The sequence below is a fragment of the Phoenix dactylifera genome, unplaced genomic scaffold, assembly GCF_009389715.1.
Source record: "Phoenix dactylifera cultivar Barhee BC4 unplaced genomic scaffold, palm_55x_up_171113_PBpolish2nd_filt_p 000046F, whole genome shotgun sequence".
Taxonomy (NCBI): Eukaryota; Viridiplantae; Streptophyta; class Magnoliopsida; order Arecales; family Arecaceae; genus Phoenix; species Phoenix dactylifera.
The window spans coordinates 1,816,167-1,839,256 of NW_024067669.1; the positions used below are offsets into that span (position 1 = coordinate 1,816,167).

At 39.7% G+C, this 23,090-nt stretch overlaps 2 protein-coding genes across 2 annotated transcripts in view; both read left to right on the forward strand.

The window, feature by feature from the left end:
- LOC103711791 (TATA-binding protein-associated factor BTAF1) overlaps positions 1–8,512 on the forward strand; it is a 64,253-nt gene extending 55,741 nt beyond the window's left edge. Inside the window, exons 26-29 of the mRNA XM_008798074.4 lie at positions 1,820–1,929; positions 1,994–2,076; positions 7,701–7,913; positions 8,067–8,512. Coding sequence (XP_008796296.2) covers positions 1,820–1,929; positions 1,994–2,076; positions 7,701–7,913; positions 8,067–8,237 — 577 coding nt within the window. The 3' untranslated portion in view covers positions 8,238–8,512. The remainder of the gene's footprint in view (positions 1–1,819; positions 1,930–1,993; positions 2,077–7,700; positions 7,914–8,066) is intronic.
- Positions 8,513–9,929: 1,417 nt separating this feature from the next.
- LOC113463020 (putative wall-associated receptor kinase-like 16) lies at positions 9,930–14,059 on the forward strand. The gene is made up of 2 exons (XM_039116068.1): positions 9,930–10,839; positions 12,398–14,059. The coding sequence occupies exons 1-2, from the start codon at positions 9,954–9,956 to the stop codon at positions 13,573–13,575; spliced, it is 2,064 nt and encodes a 687-aa protein (XP_038971996.1). The 5' UTR covers positions 9,930–9,953; the 3' UTR covers positions 13,576–14,059.
- The last annotated feature ends 9,031 nt before the right edge of the window (positions 14,060–23,090 follow it).

Sequence of the window (23,090 nt, forward strand, 5' to 3'; positions counted from 1 at the left end):
TCAATTATCCTAGTACTTTTCCATAATTGTTTTCCTATATGGGCCCTCACATACTCCCATTAAAGCCCTGATGCCCTTGCTGGGGAGGGTCCCATCACAAACTCCACGGTCAGCTCTAAGAGGGTCCATGTTGTAGTGTCCCCTAGTCAACATCTGTTGTGGGTTGGGCCAGCTCTGGTACCATTTATAATGATCTAGGACCTTGTCTAGAAAGGGCTAGCTAGAAGGTAATTGATTGGGTCCTTGGCCTTGCCTAAGTACCTAAGACCTCCCTAACACACACCTGATTGGGGACTAAACACACTCCTGTACAAGTCCTTGCACATTGCTTTAAAATTCTATATTCATCAAGAGCCAGATTTCCTTCTTTTTCAGATCTTCCCTTAGGCTTTACATAATATAGTAGGAATATATGCTCGTCCTTTTTTTGTTTGTGACTTCTCGTGGGATCATTGACAATCATGAATGCCCCCTTCTGGGCAATCTGGACTGTCAACATGTTCGGCAACCTGGCAACTGATTTATGCCAAATAATAATCATGCTCTAGTAGCACAACTGGGAATTTGATGTGCCAATCAATTGTTGAAATCTTGAAGAACTCACCTTTTTAGGCACGTAAGGCAACCAATCTACTGACTACATCTGGAACATCCCTGTACCTTCCTTATTTTTGTTGTCTTACTTATCCTTTTGCCCCCCTGTCACCTAGTGTTTGTGCAACATGACATGATCTGAACCAATCAAAACAAAGGTGTCTTCTTATATAAATCTGGAATCCACATGGGATCTTGTTAGCTATAATATTGTTGTATAACAATATTGATCTGCATATGTTATCTTTTAGTTACACACTCTGAGGAGCAATGTTGGAGACTAGTTTTTGTTGCAGTGGCTACATGCATCGGGGAAATATGGCAACTGAATTGGAGTTGAATATTGCTTTGTGGAGAAATTGTGGATATCAGTGCTCGTGACTATAGTCAATGGAAGGCTGATGCCTTTAATTAAATGCTGACGAGTACTTGTTTTTGGTTAGTTGAAGTATTTGAATGTTAAAAAGATGATTGTAAACTGAACCCGTACTGGTACCATCCTATTATAATGTCGGTATGCAGTAAAATATGGTAATGTTAGGCATACTGAGTGTTGTATGGTATGGTACCCTACCATGTATTGGTTTGGTACTGGTATGGTATGGTACTAACTGGTATGACAAACCTTGAGTTGAGCTCTTCAAATAATGTGCAATGCAGGACCTTAATTTTTTAGAACTTCAGCCGCTTTGCTAGTACAAATGATGTATGTACTAATAACTTATGAATGCTTTTGAAGGCAAGCCAGCAAGATGTTGGTCGCATCATAATTGATGCTAGAAGGTTTCAACTAATGGCTGGGTGCTTATCTAAATTGAGGGTACTTGGGCAGCTTCGTTGTTGAGAGCTGCATACTGTAAATATTGTTGTTTGTCGTCCTTGATTGAACTTTCTATGGTCTAATTTTTTGCAAGAAGGATACTTGTTCAAAAAGTAACTATTTTTTTCTAAAGCATTGTTTATTTCTAGTTTTGCATGGTGATGTAACATTTCATTATCCTGTTTAAATAGAATACACCCATTATGATGCAGACGTTTAGTTTGGCAGGTTGCTGATGACATAACAGGAGTCATCTCGAGAGCCTTTCTTTTGTTCTTTCAATTGCAAAATAAATTAAACATGTTCTTAGTAATATTCAGCAGTCTGTTCATTGAACTTCTATGCATTTATGGGTTTCATTCCATTCTGATAAATCTAATAACATGAGTTTTTGGTATCCAACAGCATCACATATCTGCGGTTGGATGGCTCTGTTGAACCAGAAAAGCGATTTGACATTGTCAAAGCATTCAACTCAGATCCTACTATCGATGTGCTGCTGCTCACAACACATGGTGAGGTTTTACTAAAGTTGGTAGTTTCAATTGCTTGCAAGTCACTGATGTCTTATATTTGCAGTTGGAGGACTTGGATTAAATCTTACATCAGCTGACACACTGGTCTTCATGGAGCATGACTGGAATCCAATGAAAGATCACCAGGTTAGTCATGCCCTATGTATGCTGTGGGATTGATCTTGTTGATTATGGAATGTGATGATGATCGTAGGACTAGCTACAAATATTTATTGACCTATTCTCTTGTTTTTCTTTCTTAACGTAATTTGAACATTTCATATCTGTCCTCATGGATGGATCTTGTTTTCTCTGCAGTTTATCTTGTTATCATATTATTGTTCATTCATGGCTCCTCTTGGTTGATATATAATTGCTAAGGAATTTTACTTTTGAGTCTTTTTTGGATTTGTTAAATAAAGATTTTTTTTCATTCTAAAATCATTGCCTGCAAGCATCATAAGTTTTTTAACTGCTTTAAATTTAGACCAAGTTATATAATCTCTTTTATTATTTTATTCTTAGGTTCCTTATGTATAGTTCTTTAAGTTTGCTGTTTTATAAGGTTTCAAATATATTACTAAATACGGACATTGTGATTATGGAAAGTAACAAGAAGAAGACATTAATCATTTTAGATTACGGATATATTAGATCTTTTTTAGGCTCCTTTAATTACTGAATAATGTAGGTTTGCATATTGTCTTAAATCAATTGCATCATTATCAACTACAGAATGAAAATTTTTTGCAAATCATCCTTATTGCAGAAGTCAACGTGCATTTTTTGAAAGGTTGCATTGGCACTACTGACAAAACACTTTTTTTCTGCTTTCCTGTCTTCGAGTTCTGTATATTTTGTTTCTAATATATTTGAGCATAGGTGTATATTACAGTGGAAGAGGGATGTCCCATTTGTTGCAAGATTTATGGTTTCTGTATCAGTCATCAAGCCTAAATGCGAAAGTATATTTTAATATGAAAGGAACCTTGAATATCCATGTTTAATATGAGAGATCTGGAGATAATAGAATTTAAACCCATAAGCGTAAGGACTTACAAGTGAAAAATCATATATATTATCAAAAATTAAAAATAAACTAAATCAAATTTAAATTTGACCTTTTCAGACATGTCTGCACAAAAATTTGTCCAGGTAGCCATTATGAGTGTACCATCTGAAAGTACTTAAAACACCCAAGTAAATTATTGGTTTATTTAACCATGAAGTTTGAGTTTTATGACACATTATATGTATTCTTTACATTTCAGCTCTCCTTGATGAACATGGGCTAAAGTATTGCATATCATGCCATTTACAATTCAGTTATTATGCCTTTTTATTTCCAATGGTTGGTATGCACTGGTGTACATGTAGAAAATATATGCAATCAACATGCTACCATATGCTTTTACATTCAGGTTTTTAAAAGGACCAATTTGAATTGCTTTATACTAGTTTATAGATATGTCTCATTCAAGTAAACATATTCTGTGAATAATCTGTAGAAGTCTAGGATTATTCATCATATATATCTATGCTTTTGGAGCTCAACATCTTTAAAATAATTTGTTGTACAAGTGAACTTTAGGGGCATGCATGCAGTTATGTTATGCATCAAGGTACCTCAAATATTATACACATACTGTCAATACAATAGGAAGCCTGTACGCTGTTGGTTGCTTTCATTTCTAGCCTTTGATTCTGTGCAGAATGAAAAATTTCTGTTATCGTGTACAGTCAATAGATGGGCCTTTTGATTCCAATAAAAAAAAGAAAAAAGTATTGTATTAATTTCTGGCCATGTAGAATGGAAACAAAGTCTTCTTGGGATGTTCAAGTACAACATTAAAATGGGAAAGAAGGGTCCAAACCCTTACTGGTATTTATCGACCTTCATTGATGTGTATTGAAGTGTGAGCCAATATGCATAAGTTGTTACATGGTATAGAGTTAGACATCCTCGTCGTGTCAATGACATATTCAAAGGTTTCAATGTAGATGCTGTATGGCAATGATGGACAATATAATCCCTGCTCAGAACAATTCTAGCTTTTTTACGTAATCATCATTATATGAAGTATTGATAGTTTATTTGATGTATTTTTACTATAGTCTACTTATAGGGAGCATACACTTTTATGATTCCACTTGAATTCTGAAAGTAGTGCCTAGGATGCCTTGCTGATGTTTGGAGAAAGTGTTCGAACTGTTGCATGTGTCTCAGCATGCGTAACCGTGTATTATAGCCATCAATCTTAACCTTAATGAGCAAGCAATATTGTAGCTATATGGGGTGAACTTGATGCCTCACAGTTTGACTAATCTAAGACACTCCTACAACAAGACTTATTTGATGCGAAGCCTTATGTCCGGTATCTATTTCATTGCCAAGACAACTGTTGTTAAGGTTGTAGAGATTGGCTTGCACTGGAACTTGGATGACCTATTGATATTTGGTAGTAAACAAAAGTGCACATAAATGCTTATTTAGATAAGCTCAAGCTACCAAAGTTAAATCCTCCAAGACTCAGGATTGGAAAGTCCAAATGATAAATGAAGAAGATTAATTTGATATGTGGAACTGCATTCATATCTGAGGTGCAAATTATAAGCCAAATAGCTGAATTCAAAGTTTCAATGGACAAGGGGCATATCCCGTGATCGGAGCATGCAAATTTTTGCTTCACGTCTATGCAATACATGATAAAATATGTACAGAGGGTGGGTACCAAACTGAACCTGTGGTCAGTTTGCTTCACATGTCCTGGTTCGGTGTGTACCAAACTGAACCTGTGGTCAGTTTGCTGGTTCAAGCAACCTTTAAGTTAATGTTTATAGTAGTGAGGACCCATAGATAATATTGATGTAGCGTCCTGCCTTGTAAATATGAACTTGTCTGTGGACATAGCTGTTTCTTGGCATGTATCTGGACCTCAATCTTGATTCCTCATTTATAATCTTTTTTTTCTTTTCCTCATCCTTTTTTTTTCTTTTTTTGATTACCAGTATGCTCTATAATTGAGCTTTGCAAAACTGACTTGAACCTCCTGGTTTGGTGGGAACCAAACTGGACTTGTGGTCAGTTTGCTGGTTTTGTTTGGCCTGAACCAGTCTGGGCCGAGTGGAATCGTGCCTGAGTCCGCTCAGTACAACTTGGTTCGGGTAGTTCCAGGCCCTCCCATGAGTAAAAATGGAGAAGGCATCCCAATGCCTTTCTCCTCTCTTTTCTACTGAGAACATGAAGGGTAGGGTGGAAGGTGATGTAAATCAGGGGAGGAGATTTTTTGTGCTTTTGAGCCCCAATCCAGACCAAAATCAGGTATTATTCCCTCCCTCTTCATTCTTCTTTTTTTTTTTTTCTTTTTATTCGAAATAAACCCCAAAAAAGATAAATGAGAGAAAATCATGGAATTTTTTTTTATTTTGGCATGGTGGTGTGGATCAAAGGGTCATAATTTATTGTTTATCATATAGTTTTTCGATTAAAATATATTTTTGGTGTAAAATATAATGATAAAGATAATATTTGAAAATAAAACGTCGGCAGCATCTTTTGGTGGTATGCATGTTACTAGCAATCTTTTTTTTGGCAGCAATTTGTTTAAATTTGGGGATGATTATGGCTACCCAAATCTGAGCTCAAATTTAATAAATTTTAAAAATAAGTAGTGATGAAGGCGTACTTATGGGTTTGAAAAAATATATGTAGTGCCCTTGATAGAGTTCTACATTGATCTAGAATTATTTTTAAATATTTTATAATTAAATATTATTTTAGATTAAAAATTACTTAAATATCAGTAAAATATGAAAAAAATACTATTCTTTATATATAATTTAGAAGTATTTTCTGAAATAATTCAGCCATTGTTTATTGTTTATCATATAATTTTTCGATTAAAATATATTTTTGGTGTAAAATATAATGATAAAGATAATATTTGAAAATAAAAAGTCGGTAGCATCTTTTGGTGGTGTGCATGTTACCAGCAATCTTTTTTTGGCAGCAATTTGTTTAAATTTGGGTATGATTATGGCTACCCAAATCTGAGTGCAAATTTAAATAAATTTTAAAAATAAGTAGTGATGAAGGCATACTTAATGGGTTTGAAAAAATATATGTAGTGCCCCTGATAGAGTTCTACATTGATCTAAAATTATTTTTTAAATATTTTATAATTAAATATGATTTTAGATTAAAAAGTACTTAAATATCAGTAAAATATAAAAAAATACTATTCTTTATAGATAATTTAGAAGTATTTGCTGAAATAATTCAGCCATTATTTGCATTACAATGCACATTATCAAATTTTTAAATGTTTAGCGACTTAAAACATCATTAATTCAACTAAAATCATGAAAATATGGAAATACATATTCCTAATTATGACATTTTCTAGGGCATGCATAGTTTTTACATTATTTTATAAATTGCCGCATATATTAAGTGAAATTAAATTATAAAATTCCTTAATATTCCTAGAAGTATATAATATTTTTTAGAGAGGTAGATCCACTTTATATAATTCATGATAATAAATGGGGTGATTTATGATGTATAGTTGTCAAGCAATCATATGGTCTCTACAACTAGTATGATATAAAATAGCATTAGATCTTAAAATCACACTTCCATGATCCCTAAACCTTGAAATAACCATAACAAATGAAAAATGAAAAATAAAAAAAACAATGATCTATTATTGTATTAGTATGTTTCTGCATATCGAGTATCGATATGGTATTGTACCAACCTGGTATCAAACTGGTATAGTACCTAGTATAAAGATTGTGAACCTTGTCTATAATAGAATGGAGGGCGTGGGAGGGACGAAAAAGAATGGTTTCAAGTGGCAACACTGAGTGCATATCTAGGCCCAAAAATAGGTGAGGATAGGTTGAGGTGGCCAGGGTTAGGCAGGGGCTGGGAAGACACCTTGAATTAAAGAGAATATTTCCTTCCTGCCAGATATAAGTTCATGAATGAAGGTTCTCTTGTTCATCCGATCGGACATTCTTACATGTATGTGTATGTTTGAACTGTGCATGCATGCAGGGCTATGGCCCAGCTGTTGCCCTTGTCCGCCCTTGTCCAAATGGAATCCTGTTTTCAAATCTCAGCAATTGTTTCCCCTAGTATTTGACTTCAGTAGTTGTCGCATAAGTTCTTTGAAAATGTTGGTCGCTCACACTGTTGTTCTCAAGAAAGTCTAGGAGGCCATGGCGATATGCTTGGCTGGTTTTGGGGTATCATACTTTTAATGAAACTAGCTAAATGGTCAGGAGGCCATGACGATATGCTTGGCTGGTTTGGGTTATCACACTTTTCATGAAACTAGCTAAATGGTCAGGAGGCCATGCCAATATGCTTGGCTGGTTCTGGGTTATCATACTTCTAATGAAACTAGCTAAATGGTTGCTTTATGGCATTTAGGGTGGGACCGAAGTGCAAGTTCAAGTAGCAAAAGGGCCTTAAATCATTTGCCTCCATAAATTATAATACACATACACATACATCAGATATGCAATTCATGTACTCAATTTTATATTTACCGCAATGGTAAGATGGGAGGCTGAAATCTCATACATATAGTTTCTTTCGTCTTTTCTTGATAATCTCTCTCTCTCTCTCTCTCTCTCTCATAGCTCTCAGAGGCTTCTCTCGTCCTCTACATGCAATGTGTTATGGTAACTTAGGAGAAAATGTACTTTATTGGCATTATTGTCTCCAATCATTTGCTAATTTTCGCTGGCGGTCTTTGCAGGCAATGGACAGAGCTCATAGATTGGGTCAGCGCAAAGTCGTGAATGTCCATCGTCTCATCATGCGAGGCACTTTGGAAGAGAAAGTCATGAGCCTCCAGAAGTTCAAAGTGTCGGTTGCTAATGCTATCATCAATGCAGAGAATGCTAGCTTGAAAACAATGAACACTGACCAGTTGCTTGATCTCTTTACTTCTGAATCAACTGCCAGAAAGGTAATTTACAGTCTCAAGTCTTTTACCACTTTCCCATATTATTGTGATTTTGTCCAAAGGTAATTTACAGTTCTAAATTCATTTGGAAAGAATAAAATATTGAATATAACTACTTTGCTCACTTCAACTGTTTTCTGTTAAAACATGAAGCAGGGTGCTGCACTTTCGGGCAGCTCCAATGGTGACCGGAATCAAGATGCAAAATCCATGGCGGGTGGAAGGGGCTTGAAAGCCATTCTAAGTGGACTCGAGGAGCTCTGGGATCAGTCACAGTATGCAAATGAATACAATCTCAGCCATTTCTTGGCAAAGCTTAATGGTTGAATCTGATTGGCCCAATGTACAGTGTAAATCAGAAGATTGGCCCTTTCGGCCTTAGATTTTGATGGGTCACCCTTGATTTTTTCGTTCTTTGTATATGCTCATTAGATACATGAAGAAGCTGGCTAACATACGGGTGGTCCGACTATTTTTGGGATGGGAGGGATCCCCAAAGGGCAGACGTCACCCAGCACGATGGGTATTGTGTAATGTGTAAATTCGAGGAGTGTATAATATACCTTCAGCTTCTTATAATCAAGTCAGCAGTTTCTTAATTAGTCAGGTGCTGATGTCTGCTTTTATTTTTTTTAAAAATAATTTATTTATTTATTTATTTATTTATTTTTGGGTTGGGGGGGGGGGGGGGTGTTTGTGCTGCAAAACAGTTTTGGCATCGTCTGACTCGTGTCCTCTAGGTTGTTCAAGCCTCAGCGCACAGTGATTACTGTAGTTATTTTTGCGCACTGAGGGAGACCGAATCTTCGGTCCTGAGTTTTTTGTTTTCCCTTTTTTTTGGCGATGAAATGGTCATGCAAGGTGAGTTGTTAATAAATAGGATGCATGGTGAGTTTGATATTAGGCTTGTGCTTGAAAGTCGGAAGGTCCTTGGACGGAGGTGTTGGAATGGTCTTCATGCGGCGACGTTGGCTTTGGTGACGAAAAATATGTATAAATCATGGTCCAGCAAGCAACAAGAATATCGGATTGCAGAATATCGCATTACAATATCGGATTGCTGAATGTTCCAGTTCAACTAGTTGCCTCTACAAAGTCTGAGCATATATTGTTTCTTTCATAGCGTTATATCCTGAAATATCGGAGAATGATTAAACCTGCAGCTGGAAAGCCCTTCCACGGTCCCCCTGGATCCACGATGGAAGAGGGGGGAAGGCTTGGGATGGACGCTGACGAATTGAAAGCGCTGGCTCTGGCCGCGGCCAGCGGCAGAGCACAGGTCCTCGAGGGGTCTGCTTCACCGTTGGAGGAGGAGGAATGCTTGGCGTGGATGAGGAAGAGCATCATTGGAGCCTCAACATTTCTTTTGAAAAGAAGTCCATTATTAATTCCTGCGATGTGCATCCATTGATGTGCTCCAAGATTCATATTCCATCACTTTTCCAAGATAATTGCTTCATCTAGCATAGGAACCACACTATATTCTAATCCTCCAGAGCACACCCCCCTGGCCCAATTTGCGCTACTTCTCATCACCTGAAAATAGAAAAATAAAAGAAATAGAAAGGCGAGCTAATAAGAGATCCCTATACCTCTAGCTGAATCAAGCATATAAATATTTATATATGCATATATGTATGTATGTTTAAGCAAAATAAACAAGAAGTTGGATCCTTCTTTCGGTGGATTATGTGAAAGAAGTTGGATCCTTCTTTCGCGCGAAAGAAACAACCCGATCCGGAGGCCGGCTGGCGAGACTTTCCATGCATTCCCTAGCATGTCTCTTTCGGCATACAGACAGACGTTGAAGTGTATTTGCTGTATATCCGACAGGGTCGCCGGTTGGGGATGGAGTTGGTAACTTTCTTTTTTGTCGAGACGGAGTTGGCAACGATTGTTAAATGCCAGTTGGAACCCTGGTCACCGGAAGACTTCATTGCCAATTATTTTGGTTTCAATTAGATATATAGCAAGGCCCAGCCCCCACCGGAACTTGACGCCAGCGAAGTCCCTTGTGAAGGGTGAAAAAGAAGGAAGGAAGGTATGGTTTGGGCGGCAGCGCTTCTTCTTCGGCTGGCAAGCGTCCTGGCCGCAGCGGCGGCAGCCACGCCAGATGCCTTGCCCGGCTGCCAAGCCAAGTGCGGGAACGTCACCATTCCCTACCCCTTCGGCATCGGTGAGGGCTGCTTCATGGAAGGCTTCGACATCACTTGCAACAACTCCGTGCCCTACCTCAGCGACGGCAACATCGACGTTGTAGAGATCCAGCTCTCCGAGGGCCTGCTGGTCGTCAACCAATTCAAGGCCTTCGACTGCTACAGTGAGGACGGCAAGGACAACAGCTACAACAAGCCATCCATCAACATAACCGGCCTGCCGTACAAGTTCTCCGATTCCCGGAACAAGTTCATGGCAGTTGGGTGCGATACTGTAGCATATCTCTGGGATGACGACTCGGGGCTGCAGACCGGGTGCTTCACTTTGTGCAACAACACCAGAAACATCCCCCTTGGCACGTGTTCTGGCATCGGCTGCTGCCAAACGCCGATTCCCAAGGGCCTCACGAACTTCGAAGTCGTCATCGATAGCACCATGAACCACACCAATTGCTGGGGTTTCAATCCTTGCAGCTACGGCTTCTTGGCCGACGAGGGGTGGCTCAACTTCAGCGTCTCCAGCTTCTCCAACCTCAGCAACGTGACGAACGTCCCAGTGACGCTGGACTGGGCGATTGGGGACCGGACTTGCGAGGAGGCGAGCACGAGCAGCACGGCGTTCGCATGCAAGGACAAGCACAGCCGCTGCTTGAACTCTACTAATGGGCCGGGTTATCGGTGCAATTGCTTGGAAGGGTTTGAAGGCAATCCTTATATAGAAGATGGATGCCGAGGTAATGCTTCTTCTCTTGAGGCCCCACTGCTTTTAACCCATAATTACACTTGAATCTGCAGTCCTGATAGTTGCTTGATTCTTTTTTTTTTATTTTTCACTTTTCGGTTTCTTTTTTTTTTTTGTTTGAAAAAACCGGCCGGTGGCTATCGTGGATCATCTCATTGAGTTTATGAAATGAAAACATAGTTCTTTCAATAATTTCACAAACATAAATTATAATTAAAGTCATGATAGTAGATCTTTTCTTTACAATCTCAATCATTGGAATGCACCTTGCACGGATCTCAAAGTACTCCTAACTTTGCTTCCATCTACCTGCACACATCGGGAAGCGGTCACGGTCCAACGATTCATGTCACAAGAGAAGGTGAATCATTTTTTCACATGAAAGATGCAGCTTGAATTTTGATTTTTCCATCGGAACTGCCTCAAAAGAGGGTCTACTAGAGCTCGGGCCGTATCTTTTGGAAGGGATGAAGGTTTCTCTCTTCCTTGGCCAGCAAGCGGAAAAAGGTTTCAGAATGATTTATCTTTTTTTCACGATATCAACTATTGAATCATGTCATGCACATATGTCAAACCATTCTGAACTTCTCTTTCATTCATCTACATAGATCTCGAAGTAGTTATTGCACGATCCAACGGTTGACATCACAGATTAAAGTGAATCATTGTTTCGTGTGAAAGAAACAACCCAAACTCGGGTCTATAACTGGTCTAAACATATTGTAAAATTTGCATTGTGTCCCTGAAAAAAAAATCCAAATTCTCTACTGAATCGGATGGAGATCGAACTCAGGATTACAGCATATCCATATACGGGTAGCTTTTTTTTTTAAAAAAAATATGACTTGAGTATATGCAAATTTTGATAGGACAAAATAAACCAAAAATAAAAGATCATCACTCCATTCCCCATAACAATAAAAGATCATTACTCCGTGCCGCCTAATTGCTTGCATTTAAGGAAGTGTTTTCTGTGCAAAATTTCCATGATAATTTCTGACCATCACTTTACGAAAGCATTTCTGTTGTTGTATAACAAAGATATAACATAAATTCCGGCAATTGCTTATTACTTTGAACATTTCTTCACTTGCAACAACGTAACATTTTATGGATAAACGTAAAGGAAGGGATTTCTTATGACAGTAGTCTCATTCTTCCATGACAAGGACCGGCAGTTTGTCTCTTCGGGTTGAGAGACTGCAATTTATCATATCAGGTCTTTGACCTTTTTGAGTTCTAATTTCGACTTACTAAAGTACTTATATACTTTTTGATGGCTGCTCGATCGCTAGACATTGATGAGTGTACAATTGATTCTCCCTGCGTGAGTCGATGCAAGAACACGCCTGGAAACTATACTTGCTCGTGTCCCTGGGACAAATATGGTGATGGGAGAAAAGATGGAAGCGGATGCAAATCCATATGGAAGCTCGTTTATTTGGCTCTAGGTAATGCACTCTAAATCCAACCATAGCAAACATGTATAGAATAGCTTCATCATTGAATATAATACGGATCATAGATAGAGCGAGCTTGATCTTGTAAATTTATAAGCTTTCTTCTATACTGTATATATATTCTTGCAGGTGGAGCATTCGGTCTGGTGTTTCTGATCATTCTATGTTCTTGGTTATACTGGATCATCAAGAAGAAAAGACTCATCGAGCTCAAGCAGAAGTTTTTCGAAAAAAATGGAGGTCTTTTGTTACGACAGCAAGTCTCATCGCTCGAGGGCGGTGCTCCGGCGACAAGGATGTTCACAATGGAGGAGCTTGAAATGGCTACCGGTAACTATAAGGAAAGCCGCATCCTTGGCCAAGGCGGCGCCGGGACAGTCTATAAAGGAATTCTACGAGATCAAGCAGTTGTTGCTATCAAGAAATCAAAGATCACGAATGACGATGAGATCGAGCAATTTATAAATGAGGTGGTTGTTCTTTCCCATATCAACCATAGGAATGTGGTGAAGCTTCTTGGATGCTGTCTGGAGACTAGAGTCCCTTTGCTAGTTTATGAATTCGTGCCCAATGGAACTCTTTCCCATCATATCCATGACGAAGATCGCAAGGCCTCCTTATCCTTGGAGGCCCGTTTGAGGATTGCTGCAGAAATTGCAGGAGCATTGGCTTACCTGCACTCGGCAGCCTCTATACCTATCATTCATAGAGATGTCAAGTCCAGCAATGTTCTCTTAGATGATAATTACACTGCTAAAATTTCTGATTTTGGAGTGTCGAGGTTGGTTCCCTTTGACCTAAAGGGTCTTACATCGTTGGTACGAGGGACTTTCGGTTACCTGGATCCAGAATACTTCCACACCGCTCAGTTCACGGACAAGAGTGATGTCTACAGTTTTGGAGTGATTCTTGTGGAGCTCCTAACAGGTGAAAAGCCCGTGGCTTCGACAAGGTCAGCGGAATGCAGGAATCTTGCCATGCATTTCCAATCATGTTTGAAGGATGGTCGCCTTTTCCAGATCTTGGAGGACCGTGTGGTCAATGAAGGCTCGCCGGAGCTGCTCGCTGCAGTAGCAAAGCTTGCCAAGCATTGCCTCAGCTTGATGGGAGAAGAGAGGCCTGCCATGAAAGAAGTTGCAATGGAGCTAGAGGGGTTGCGAAGATTTCACCAGCACCCGTGGATTAAAGAGAATGAAGAGGAGGGAGAGATTCTGTTGAAGGGAGCTGAATGCCCGACCGCGAGAGGTATGCTTGGCGAGGATGATTCTTCAGTGCATGTTATGCAGCCATTCGACATTATGCGATGATATTATTTCTTTTTTGAGTGCATCCAGAGGTCTAAGAAGCTACTTTACCTTCCTGCGTTACAAAGTTGTCTCAAGTAACAGCAGATCTTCTCTTGAGTGCCGGGATCATCTTTGTTACCCCATAATGGGGGTCTATATGAGGTATCAGCAATAAATATACTGTGATTGAAGGCATTGTAGAGCAGTTGTATCTGTTTTTTTCTGTTGCTGGAATGATTTGGTTATCCTAAATTAAACTATAGTTTAGATATATGTAGACTAGAATTTGACAGGGGGTAGGGTGATGGTTGGCACCCAAGGCGGAGCCTCGCCATAGCGCTCGGAAGAAAGGGTCTAATGATACTACAAATACGTCTCCGAACCCTTACTTCAGCTAGTTTTTGCCTCTCTCTTCAGTGCATGGTACGCATATTTCTGTCTCAGTTCTGCTCAAGAATTTTATCAAACAGTAATGCCAGTATAGTTTTCTTCACATTGTAATTATATAATCATACCACTGAATCATAATCACCCTGAGATTTTTGGGTGACCCATACAAAATGTTCGATGGATCATTTCTTTCTTTTTCTTTTTCTTTTCTTTGCATTATAATTATATTTGGAGGCGATCATTTTATGACATTGGAGTTTCCAGTGCCACAACCGTGCAGTCCTTTTATAAATTTCCGTTTGGAATGAGTTCATAAACCAACAAAGGGACCTCAGTTTCCCGGCAACAGCCCAATAAATTTTCGATGTTCCAGTGATTGATTTGAGACATCATGACCAGCTCATTTATTAGTTGATCAGTCTGATTAGTCTGAATCATGCATATGCACAATGGCCTGACATCTAACCGAATCCCATCCTAAACACTTGGCATCCAGAGCAGAAGATCTTGAAGTGCCCGGGATGAGGTCTTGCGTGCACCGGCCGGCAAAATGCGGGCCATGTCTGGATTCAGCCCGTTGGATTGGTGCGGTAAGCAATTATCCTTCAAAGCAAAGGCTGCTTACCAGTCAAGAAAGGAATTAAATTGTTTCTTTCATAGCCTTATGTCCTGAAATATCGGAGAAAGATTAAACCTGCAGCTGGAAAGCCCTTCCACGGTCCCCCTGGATCCACGATGGAAGGAAGACCTGAGCTTTGAGCGCTGCTACGCATGGTGTTTTTCTTCCTCTTGCTGTGTCAATGATGATGTATACGACTTTGTCTCCGTAACTGATAGTCTCTCGCATGTTTGCCCTGGTCCCCGCCGCGTAATCTGTATCACAGGGGGATGCTGTCTCTAATCTTACTCATGTAACTCGACGTTTAATTCCATCCTTCCAATAAATCATGGGTGCCGTTTTTCTTCGCCTCCCCTTTATTCAAAACAAAGACTACAAATCCATGCTTACGGACCACATCTGACTGGGAAAATAACACACTTGGAGACGACCGGAACCGGCTGGTCCCTACCATCAAGATCACTGAATCCTTTGTCAATGGCAAACCTCTCAAGTTAAAAGAGAAAACAACTCGTTCAGACCTCGGCGGGGCGGACACGCCAGAGACAGCAGCTTCATCGTAAGCAAATGATCTCCGAGCTTTTGAAAAGATGTCCATTATTAATTCCTGCGATGTGCATCCATTGATGTGCTCCAAGATTCATATTCCATCACTTTTCCAAGATAATTGCTTCATCTAGCATAGGAAACGCACTATATTCTAATCCTCCAGAGCACACCCCCCTAACCCAATTTGAGCTCTATACTTCTCATCACCTAAAAATAGAAAAATAAAAGAAATAGAATGGTGAGCTTATAAGATATCTCAATATCTCTAGCTGAATCAAGTATATAAATATTTATATATGCATATATGTATGAATGTATGTTTAAACAAAATAAGGCTCAAAATATCTCTCAGTTGAATCGAACATATATATATATATATATATATATATAGACACACACGCATGCGTGCATGTATGCATGTTTAAGCAAAATAAAGCTCAAAAGATACAAAATATCATAATAGATTATAATAGAAACCATTTTGGTAATGCTTAGAAAGAAAATCCACATCCGGCTATTAGATTTTTTAAACATTATTTTGGATGCTATGTCCTGCACAAAAATGATGGAGCATTAGAATCATCATTTAGAATAAAAACTTATGATTTTAATTAATTTTAAAGTTACCTAATGTAGTCTGAGAATTTGATAGAAATATAACTAAACAATGAATACCAAACACCAGAATATGGAGAACAAAGTAACTCCGCAAAAAGAGAAGCAATAAAACCTAATAATTTTATACCATTACATACCAACACCAGGTGTATTAATAATAAGATAATGATTATCAACAAGATAATAAGCCTAAGGAACACAAGAAGGTGCAATATATCTGTATATTGTAGAGTTTTGCATAACCACATGCGGTACTACTCTGCATATATCCTCATTTTAGCCTTATATACTGAAATCATTTTTCCTCTTTCCTAATTATGGCCAATAGATTGTAGAACAAATTAAGTTATCAAAACAAATCATATAATTTTGGGTTGGGATCCAATCGAGATCCAAATTTTTTGGATTGAGACCGAATTATAGATGGATCCAACCCGAATGTCCTGTTGGGTTAGAAATTTTAGCAATGGACCTAATTCGACCTGGCCCGATCTTTTATTAGATTGGCTTTGGGTCCAACTTTAGAACCGAACAAGAAACCAGGTTGGATCGGTGTCACTTATGACTCGGTTTGATCCGACTCATTTGTACCTCTAGAAGGATTCACCTTTCGTCGGATCATCTACAGGTTGACAGAGTCTTTGAGAGCCGTGCTATGGGTGATCTAATGGTGGATTCACGCGAAAGATGTTGGATCCTTCTTTCGTGCGAAAGATACAACCCGATCCGGAGGTCGGCAAGCGAAAGATACAGATCCCTGTTGCTGGCTGGCAAAGAGTCAGTGTAGAGATATGATCATTAGCCAAGAGGATACAGACAACACCTGGTCCCTGTTGTGAAAAAGACATTATTTTGGATGCTATGTCCTACACAAGAATGATGGAGTATTGGAATCATCATTTAGAATAAAAACATATGATCTAAGAATTTGATACAAATATAACTAAACAATGATACCAAATACTAAAACATGGAGAACAAAGTTACTCTACAGAAAAGAGAAGTAATAAAACCTAATAATTTCATGCCATTACCTGCCAACACCAAGTGTATTAATAATAGATTTTTTATTTTCAAATGCTCATGGATGTATTTATTCTAGATCCGTTTAATGATTCCAGTTTACCAAAGAAAAAAATAAGCAGAGGGTCTGAACTCATGATGTCCAGATTGGTTAGGCTCGACCAACTTCCAAATGGGATTAACTTGACCGACAGAAGCCGGCCTCTTCCCGTTGGTCTTGCCGAATACTTTCCTAGGGGATTCAACACAATCTTCTACTATTAAAACCTTGACTTCCAGGTGCAATGGGGACCCATCCTGTGCCGCATCGTGATCTATTAGGAGAAGCTTTTATTTCTCCTTTTGCCTTCCGACTTCCGAGATGACGTCCACGTGGCCAAGGTCACCTACATCCATCGGTTGTGCTAGTGGTTGTATTCCATCAGAATTCTCCTTCGTGGGAACGCCAAGACGAGAGCCCAGTGAAACCATTCCATGATCATTTCCATGAATGATAGGGGCACTTTGTCTGTTTGTGATTGGTCTTAATTACTTCTACCCGTCTGCGATATTAATCGCCACCTCCTAGGTCATGGTTCAACTGAGAAGGACCGGCCTGTGCTGTCTCCTTCATCCTCAGCCCTTGGTCTACCGAAACTTACGCAGCCCAAACACCATGAATCAACCTCTTCTCCCATAATATGCCGGCTTCTATCCTCCAGATACCCTATTCTGCGGTTCTGAAAAGAGAGAATGAGGAAATTCTCATACTGTAATTGTTCCATGATCTCTTCTCCTCTGCTATTACATCAACTCCGTGAATCACAGGCATTAGCATTTAAAAGCGTCGGTCTAACCACCCCCCCCCCCCCCCCCCCCACCCCTCTTCTTCTTTTCCGTTGTTTTTATAATTATAATTATAATTATAATTATATATATATATATATATATATATATATATATATATATATATATATATATATATATATATATATATATATATATATATATATATATATATATCCTTTTGTCAAATGGAAACAACTATATATATATATATATATATATATATATATATATATATATATATATATATATATATATATATCCTTTTGTCAAATGGAAACAACGTGGCTCTCGGATGTTAGAAATATGAGGACTCATAAAAGCGTGCACTGGGTAGATCTTGGGTACTTATACAAAATCAAAAAATCCAAATAACATCTTCCGGCTAGTTTTTTTGGATGAGGTAAGATTGTTATAAGTAGTATCAGAGCAGATTCGACTTATGGCCTATGGGCTCATTGAGGCTGACCACGGAGCAATCATGGTGTTTGCAATTAGATTTGAATAGATTTGAACCCTTAGCCTGACGAGGACGTCAAGGCGTAAATATGGAGAGTATGTGAGAAACCATATGAGCAGATCTTAGGTATATATACAGGTTTAAGGTTTCTAAAAAATACCTTCCAGATTTGAATGAAAACGAGAGAGGTTAGCTAACCACGGGCCGATTGTAGTACTTGTGATTAGATTTGAATAGTTAGTGCTTAAATAGGGCAGAGAATACATTGAGCAGATCTTTCCTAACTATGGCTAATAGATTGTAGAACAAATTAAGTTATCAAAACAAATCACGTAATTTTGAGTTGAGACCTCACCCGGATCCGAATTTTTTGGGTTGGGACTAGATTATAGATGGACCCGTCTCGACCAGAATGACTCGTTGGGTCAGAAATTTTAGCAATGGACCTAACCCGATCCGATCCGACCAGATTTTCTATTGGATTGGATTTGGATTCAACGTTAAGACCCGAATAAGAAACCGGGTTGGGTCGGGATCATTTATGACCCGGTCCGATCTGACCCATTGATGCCCCTAAGAAGGATTCACCTTGTTATGGTTAATGTGCTATTAAATTAAATTCTATTTTATATTTACCATAGTTACTTTTGTTAACTTGAGTCAAAATATGATTAGAATGGGTGGCTAAGATTGCAAGACTTCGAGAGCAAGTTGTGTTTTGGAAATGAAAATAACTTAAAGAGGCATGAACATGCCGTAAAAAAAAAAGGGGAACTTGCTCAGCGGTCCATTTATTGACCGAACTTTAACATTAAATCCCTGTTGACCGGTTGTTTAACAACCGGTCCATATATATTTCAACATTGCTTTATGGGACCAAAATGCCCCCGCCTCTCCCATTCCCACCGAAGAAGGAGAAGAAAAAGGCAGCCGCCAGCCACGGCCCACCCCCTCCCGCGCCTACCGCCGGCCACAGCCCGCCCCCTCCCGCACCCGCTGCCCCCTTCCGCGCCGCCGGAAATACCTCCGCCCCCACGGTGGGGAGGTGCCAAAGAAGAGGAGCCGCTGCCCCCCCGGTGGCCCCATCCTGTGGCCGCCACCGTCCGACCCCCTTCCGTAGCTGCCGGCCTCGCGAGAGGAGAAGGAAGAAGAAAGAAGGAGAAGGGAAGAAGAGAAGAAAAAAAAAAGAAAAAGAAAAGAAAAGAAAAGAAAATGAAAGAAAAAGAAGAAAAGAAAATAAAATAAAAATAAAAATAAAGTTAACTGTGTTCCTAGACAAGTTAATTGTGTTCACAGACAACTTAACTGTGTTCACAGACCTGGAGTCGACCTCTGCTCATCTGGAGTCGACCCCTTAACAGCACGAGTCGACCCCTGCTCATCTGGAGTCGACTCTCAGGCTTTCCTAGACAAGTTAATTGTGTTCACAAACTAGTTAACTGTGTTCCTAGATAACTTAACTATGTACCTAGACAACTGTGTTCCTAGATAAGTTAACTATGTTCCCAGACAACTGAACTGTGTTCCTAGACAACTGTGTTTCTAGACAAATTAACTGTGTTCACAGACAACTTAACTGTGTTCCTAGACAACTATGTTCCTAGACAAATTAACTGTGTTCCTAGACAAGTTAACTGTGTTCACAAACAAGTTAACTGTGTTCCTAGATAACTTAACTATGTACCTAGACAACTGTGTTCCTAGACAAGTTAACTGTGTTCCCAAACAACTGTGTTCCTAGACAAGTTAACTGTGTTCATAGACAACTTAACTGTGTTCCTAGACAAATTAACTGTGTTCCTAGACAAGTTAACTGTGTTCCTAGACAAGTTAACTGTGTTCCTAGACAAGTTAACTGTGTTCCCAAACAACTTAACTGTGTTCCAAGACAACTGTGTTCCTAGACAAGTTAACTGTGTTCACAGACAACTTAACTGTGTTCCTAGACAACTGTGTTCCTAGACAAATTAACTGTGTTCCTAGACAAGTTAACTGCGTTCACAAACAAGTTAACTGTGTTCCTAGATAACTTAACTATGTACCTAGACAACTTGTTCCTAGACAAGTTAACTGTGTTTCCAAACAACTGAACTGTGTTCCTAGACAACTGTGTTCCTAGACAAGTTAACTGTGTTCACAGACAACTTAACTGTGTTCCTAGACAACTGTGTTCCTAGACAAATTAACTGTGTTCCTAGACAAGTTAACTGTGTTCCTAGACAAGTTAACTGTGTTCCCAAACAACTTAACTATGTTCCAAGACAACTGTGTTCCTAGACAAGTTAACTGTGTTCCTAGACAACTGTGTTCCTAGACAAATTAACTGTGTTCCTAGACAAGTTAACTGTGTTTCTAGACAAGTTAACTGTGTTTCCAAACAACTTAACTGTGTTCCAAGACAACTGTGTTCCTAGACAAGTTAACTGTGTTCACAGACAACTTAACTGTGTTCCTAGACAACTGTGTTCCTAGACAAGTTAACTGTGTTCCTAGACAAGTTAACTGTGTTCCTAGACAAATTAACTGTGTTCCTAGACAACTTAACTGTGTTCTCAGACAAGTTAACTGTGTTCCCAAACAACTTAACTGTGTTCCTAAACAACTGTGTTCCTAGACAAGTTAACTGTGTTCACAGACAACTTAACGTGTTCCTAGACAACTGTGTTCCTAGACAAGTTAACTGTGTTCCTAGACAAGTTAACTGTGTTCCCAAACAACTTAACTGTGTTCCTAGACAACTGTGTTCCTAGACAAGTTAACTGTGTTTACAGACAACTTAACTGTGTTCTTAGACAACTGTGTTCCTAGACAAATTAATTGTGTTCCTAGACAAGTTAACTGTGTTCCTAGATAAATTAACTGTGTTCCCAAACAAGTTAACTGTGTTCCCAAACAAGTTAACTGTGTTCCCAAACAACTTAACTGTGTTCCTAAACAACTGTGTTCCTAGACAAGTTAACTGTGTTCACAGACAACTTAACTGTGTTCCTAGACAAGTTAACTGTATTCTTAGATAATTGTGTTCCTAAACAACTTAACTGTGTTCACAGACAACTTAACTGTGTTCCTAGACAACTGTGTTCCTAGACAAGTTAACTGTGTTCCTAGACAAGTTAACTGTGTTCCTAAACAACTGTGTTCCTAGACAAGTTAACTGTGTTCCTAGACAAATTAATTGTGTTCCTAGACAACTTAACTGTGCTCCCAGACAAGTTAACTGTGTTCCCAAACAACTTAACTGTGTTCCTAAACAACTGTGTTCCTAGACAAGTTAACTGTGTTCACAGACAACTTAACTGTGTTCCTAGACAAGTTAACTGTGTTCACATACAACTTAACTGTGTTCACAGACCTGGGGTTGACCCCTGCTCACGTGGAGTCGACCCCTTAATAGCACGAGTCGACCCCTGCTCACCTGGAGTCGACTCTCTCAGGCTTTCCAGAGAGCTGTTTTTCTGCCTGATTTCAGGGGTCGACTCCATATCTTTAGGGGTCGACTCCAGCTCTTCAGGGGTCGACCCCAGCTTGACCCCAGCTCAGCATAAGTCTACAATAATTTTCTAATAACACTTAACTGTGTGCACAGTCGAAATAACTGTGTTCTGGGGTAGAATAAGTGTGTTCCGGGATGATTTAAATATGTTCCAAGCTTATTTAACTGTGTGTCATGTTAGATTAAGTGTATTCCAAACTTATTTAATTGTTCCAAGCTTATTTAACTTTATTTTTATTTTTTCCTTTTTTTCTTCTTTTTTTTTTCTTTTTTTTTCTTCTCTTCTTCCCTTCTTCTTCTTTCTTCTTTTTTCTCCTTCCGCGAGCTGGCGGCACACAGTTAAGTTGTCTGCGAACACAGTTAACAGGACTGTGCACACAGTTAAGTGTTCTTAGAAAATTGTTGTAGAAGTGAGCGAGTCGACCCAAGATTCTCACGAGTCGACCTCAGTAGAGCAGGAGTCGACCCTAGTTCAAACTTTTTCTTTTCTTTTTCTTTTTTTTCTTCTCTTCTTCCCTTCTTCTTCTTTCTTCTCTTTCTGCGAGGCCGGCGGTGCCGGAAAGGGGCTGGGCCATGGCAGACGCTGGAGGAGGGCGGGCCGTGGCCGGCGACAGCCGCAGGATGCGGGACGGCGCCCTTCTTCCTCTTCTTCGGCACCTTCCCACCATGGGGGCGGGGGCGGAGGCATTCCCGGCGGCGCGGCCGCGGGAGGGGGCTCGGGAGGAGGCGAGCCGGGCCGGCGGCGGCCGCGGGAGGGGCAGGCCGCGGTCGGCAGCAGCCGCGGCTCGGAGATTACAGTTCGGAAAGTCTTTGAAATTTTTCTTCTTCGGAAGGATGGGAGATCATGAGGGAAGGGGCATTTTCGGTATCTTATTTCAAAATAAAAGGGGCTCAGGGACCGGGAATTACAGTTTGGAAAGTTTCTGGACCGGTTGTTTTAGATTTAATTAACAAGGACTTTTTGTTACAGTGGAGTCTTTAGAGGGATGGAAAAGTAAATTCTCCAAAAAAAATTAGAGAAAAGTAACAGCTGAATTGTATGGCTGCCTCTCTTCTCCTGTTTTTTCTCTAGTTTTGCTAAATATACTCTAGATTTTTCAGCAACTACTTGATCCTTTATTATGTAATTTGTTTGAGTTTAATTTTGCCTTTACTGTTTTATAATTGCTGGTGTGTCCAGTTAACACACGTTCCGTCGGATCACCCACCGATTGACAGAGTCTTTGAGAGTTGTGCTGTGAGTGATCGAACGGTGGATTCGCGCGAAAGAAGCTGGATCCTTCTTTCGCGCGAAAGAAACAACCCGATCTGGAGGGTGGCAGGAGAAACTTTCCATGTGTTTCCTAGCATATGTCTCTTTCGGCATGTAGACAGACGTTGAAAAGTATTTCTGTATGTAAATTGGAACCCTGGCCATCGGAAGAGGGCACGCGCATAGTGGAGGACGTGGTGGTGATGTTTGGGCACAAAGGGCCGTGGTCTTCCCCCTCTCCAAGCGGGTTCGGACCGGCGCCATGCGGCTCCTACGTACAGTCCCTCGTACGTGTACGGGGCACGGG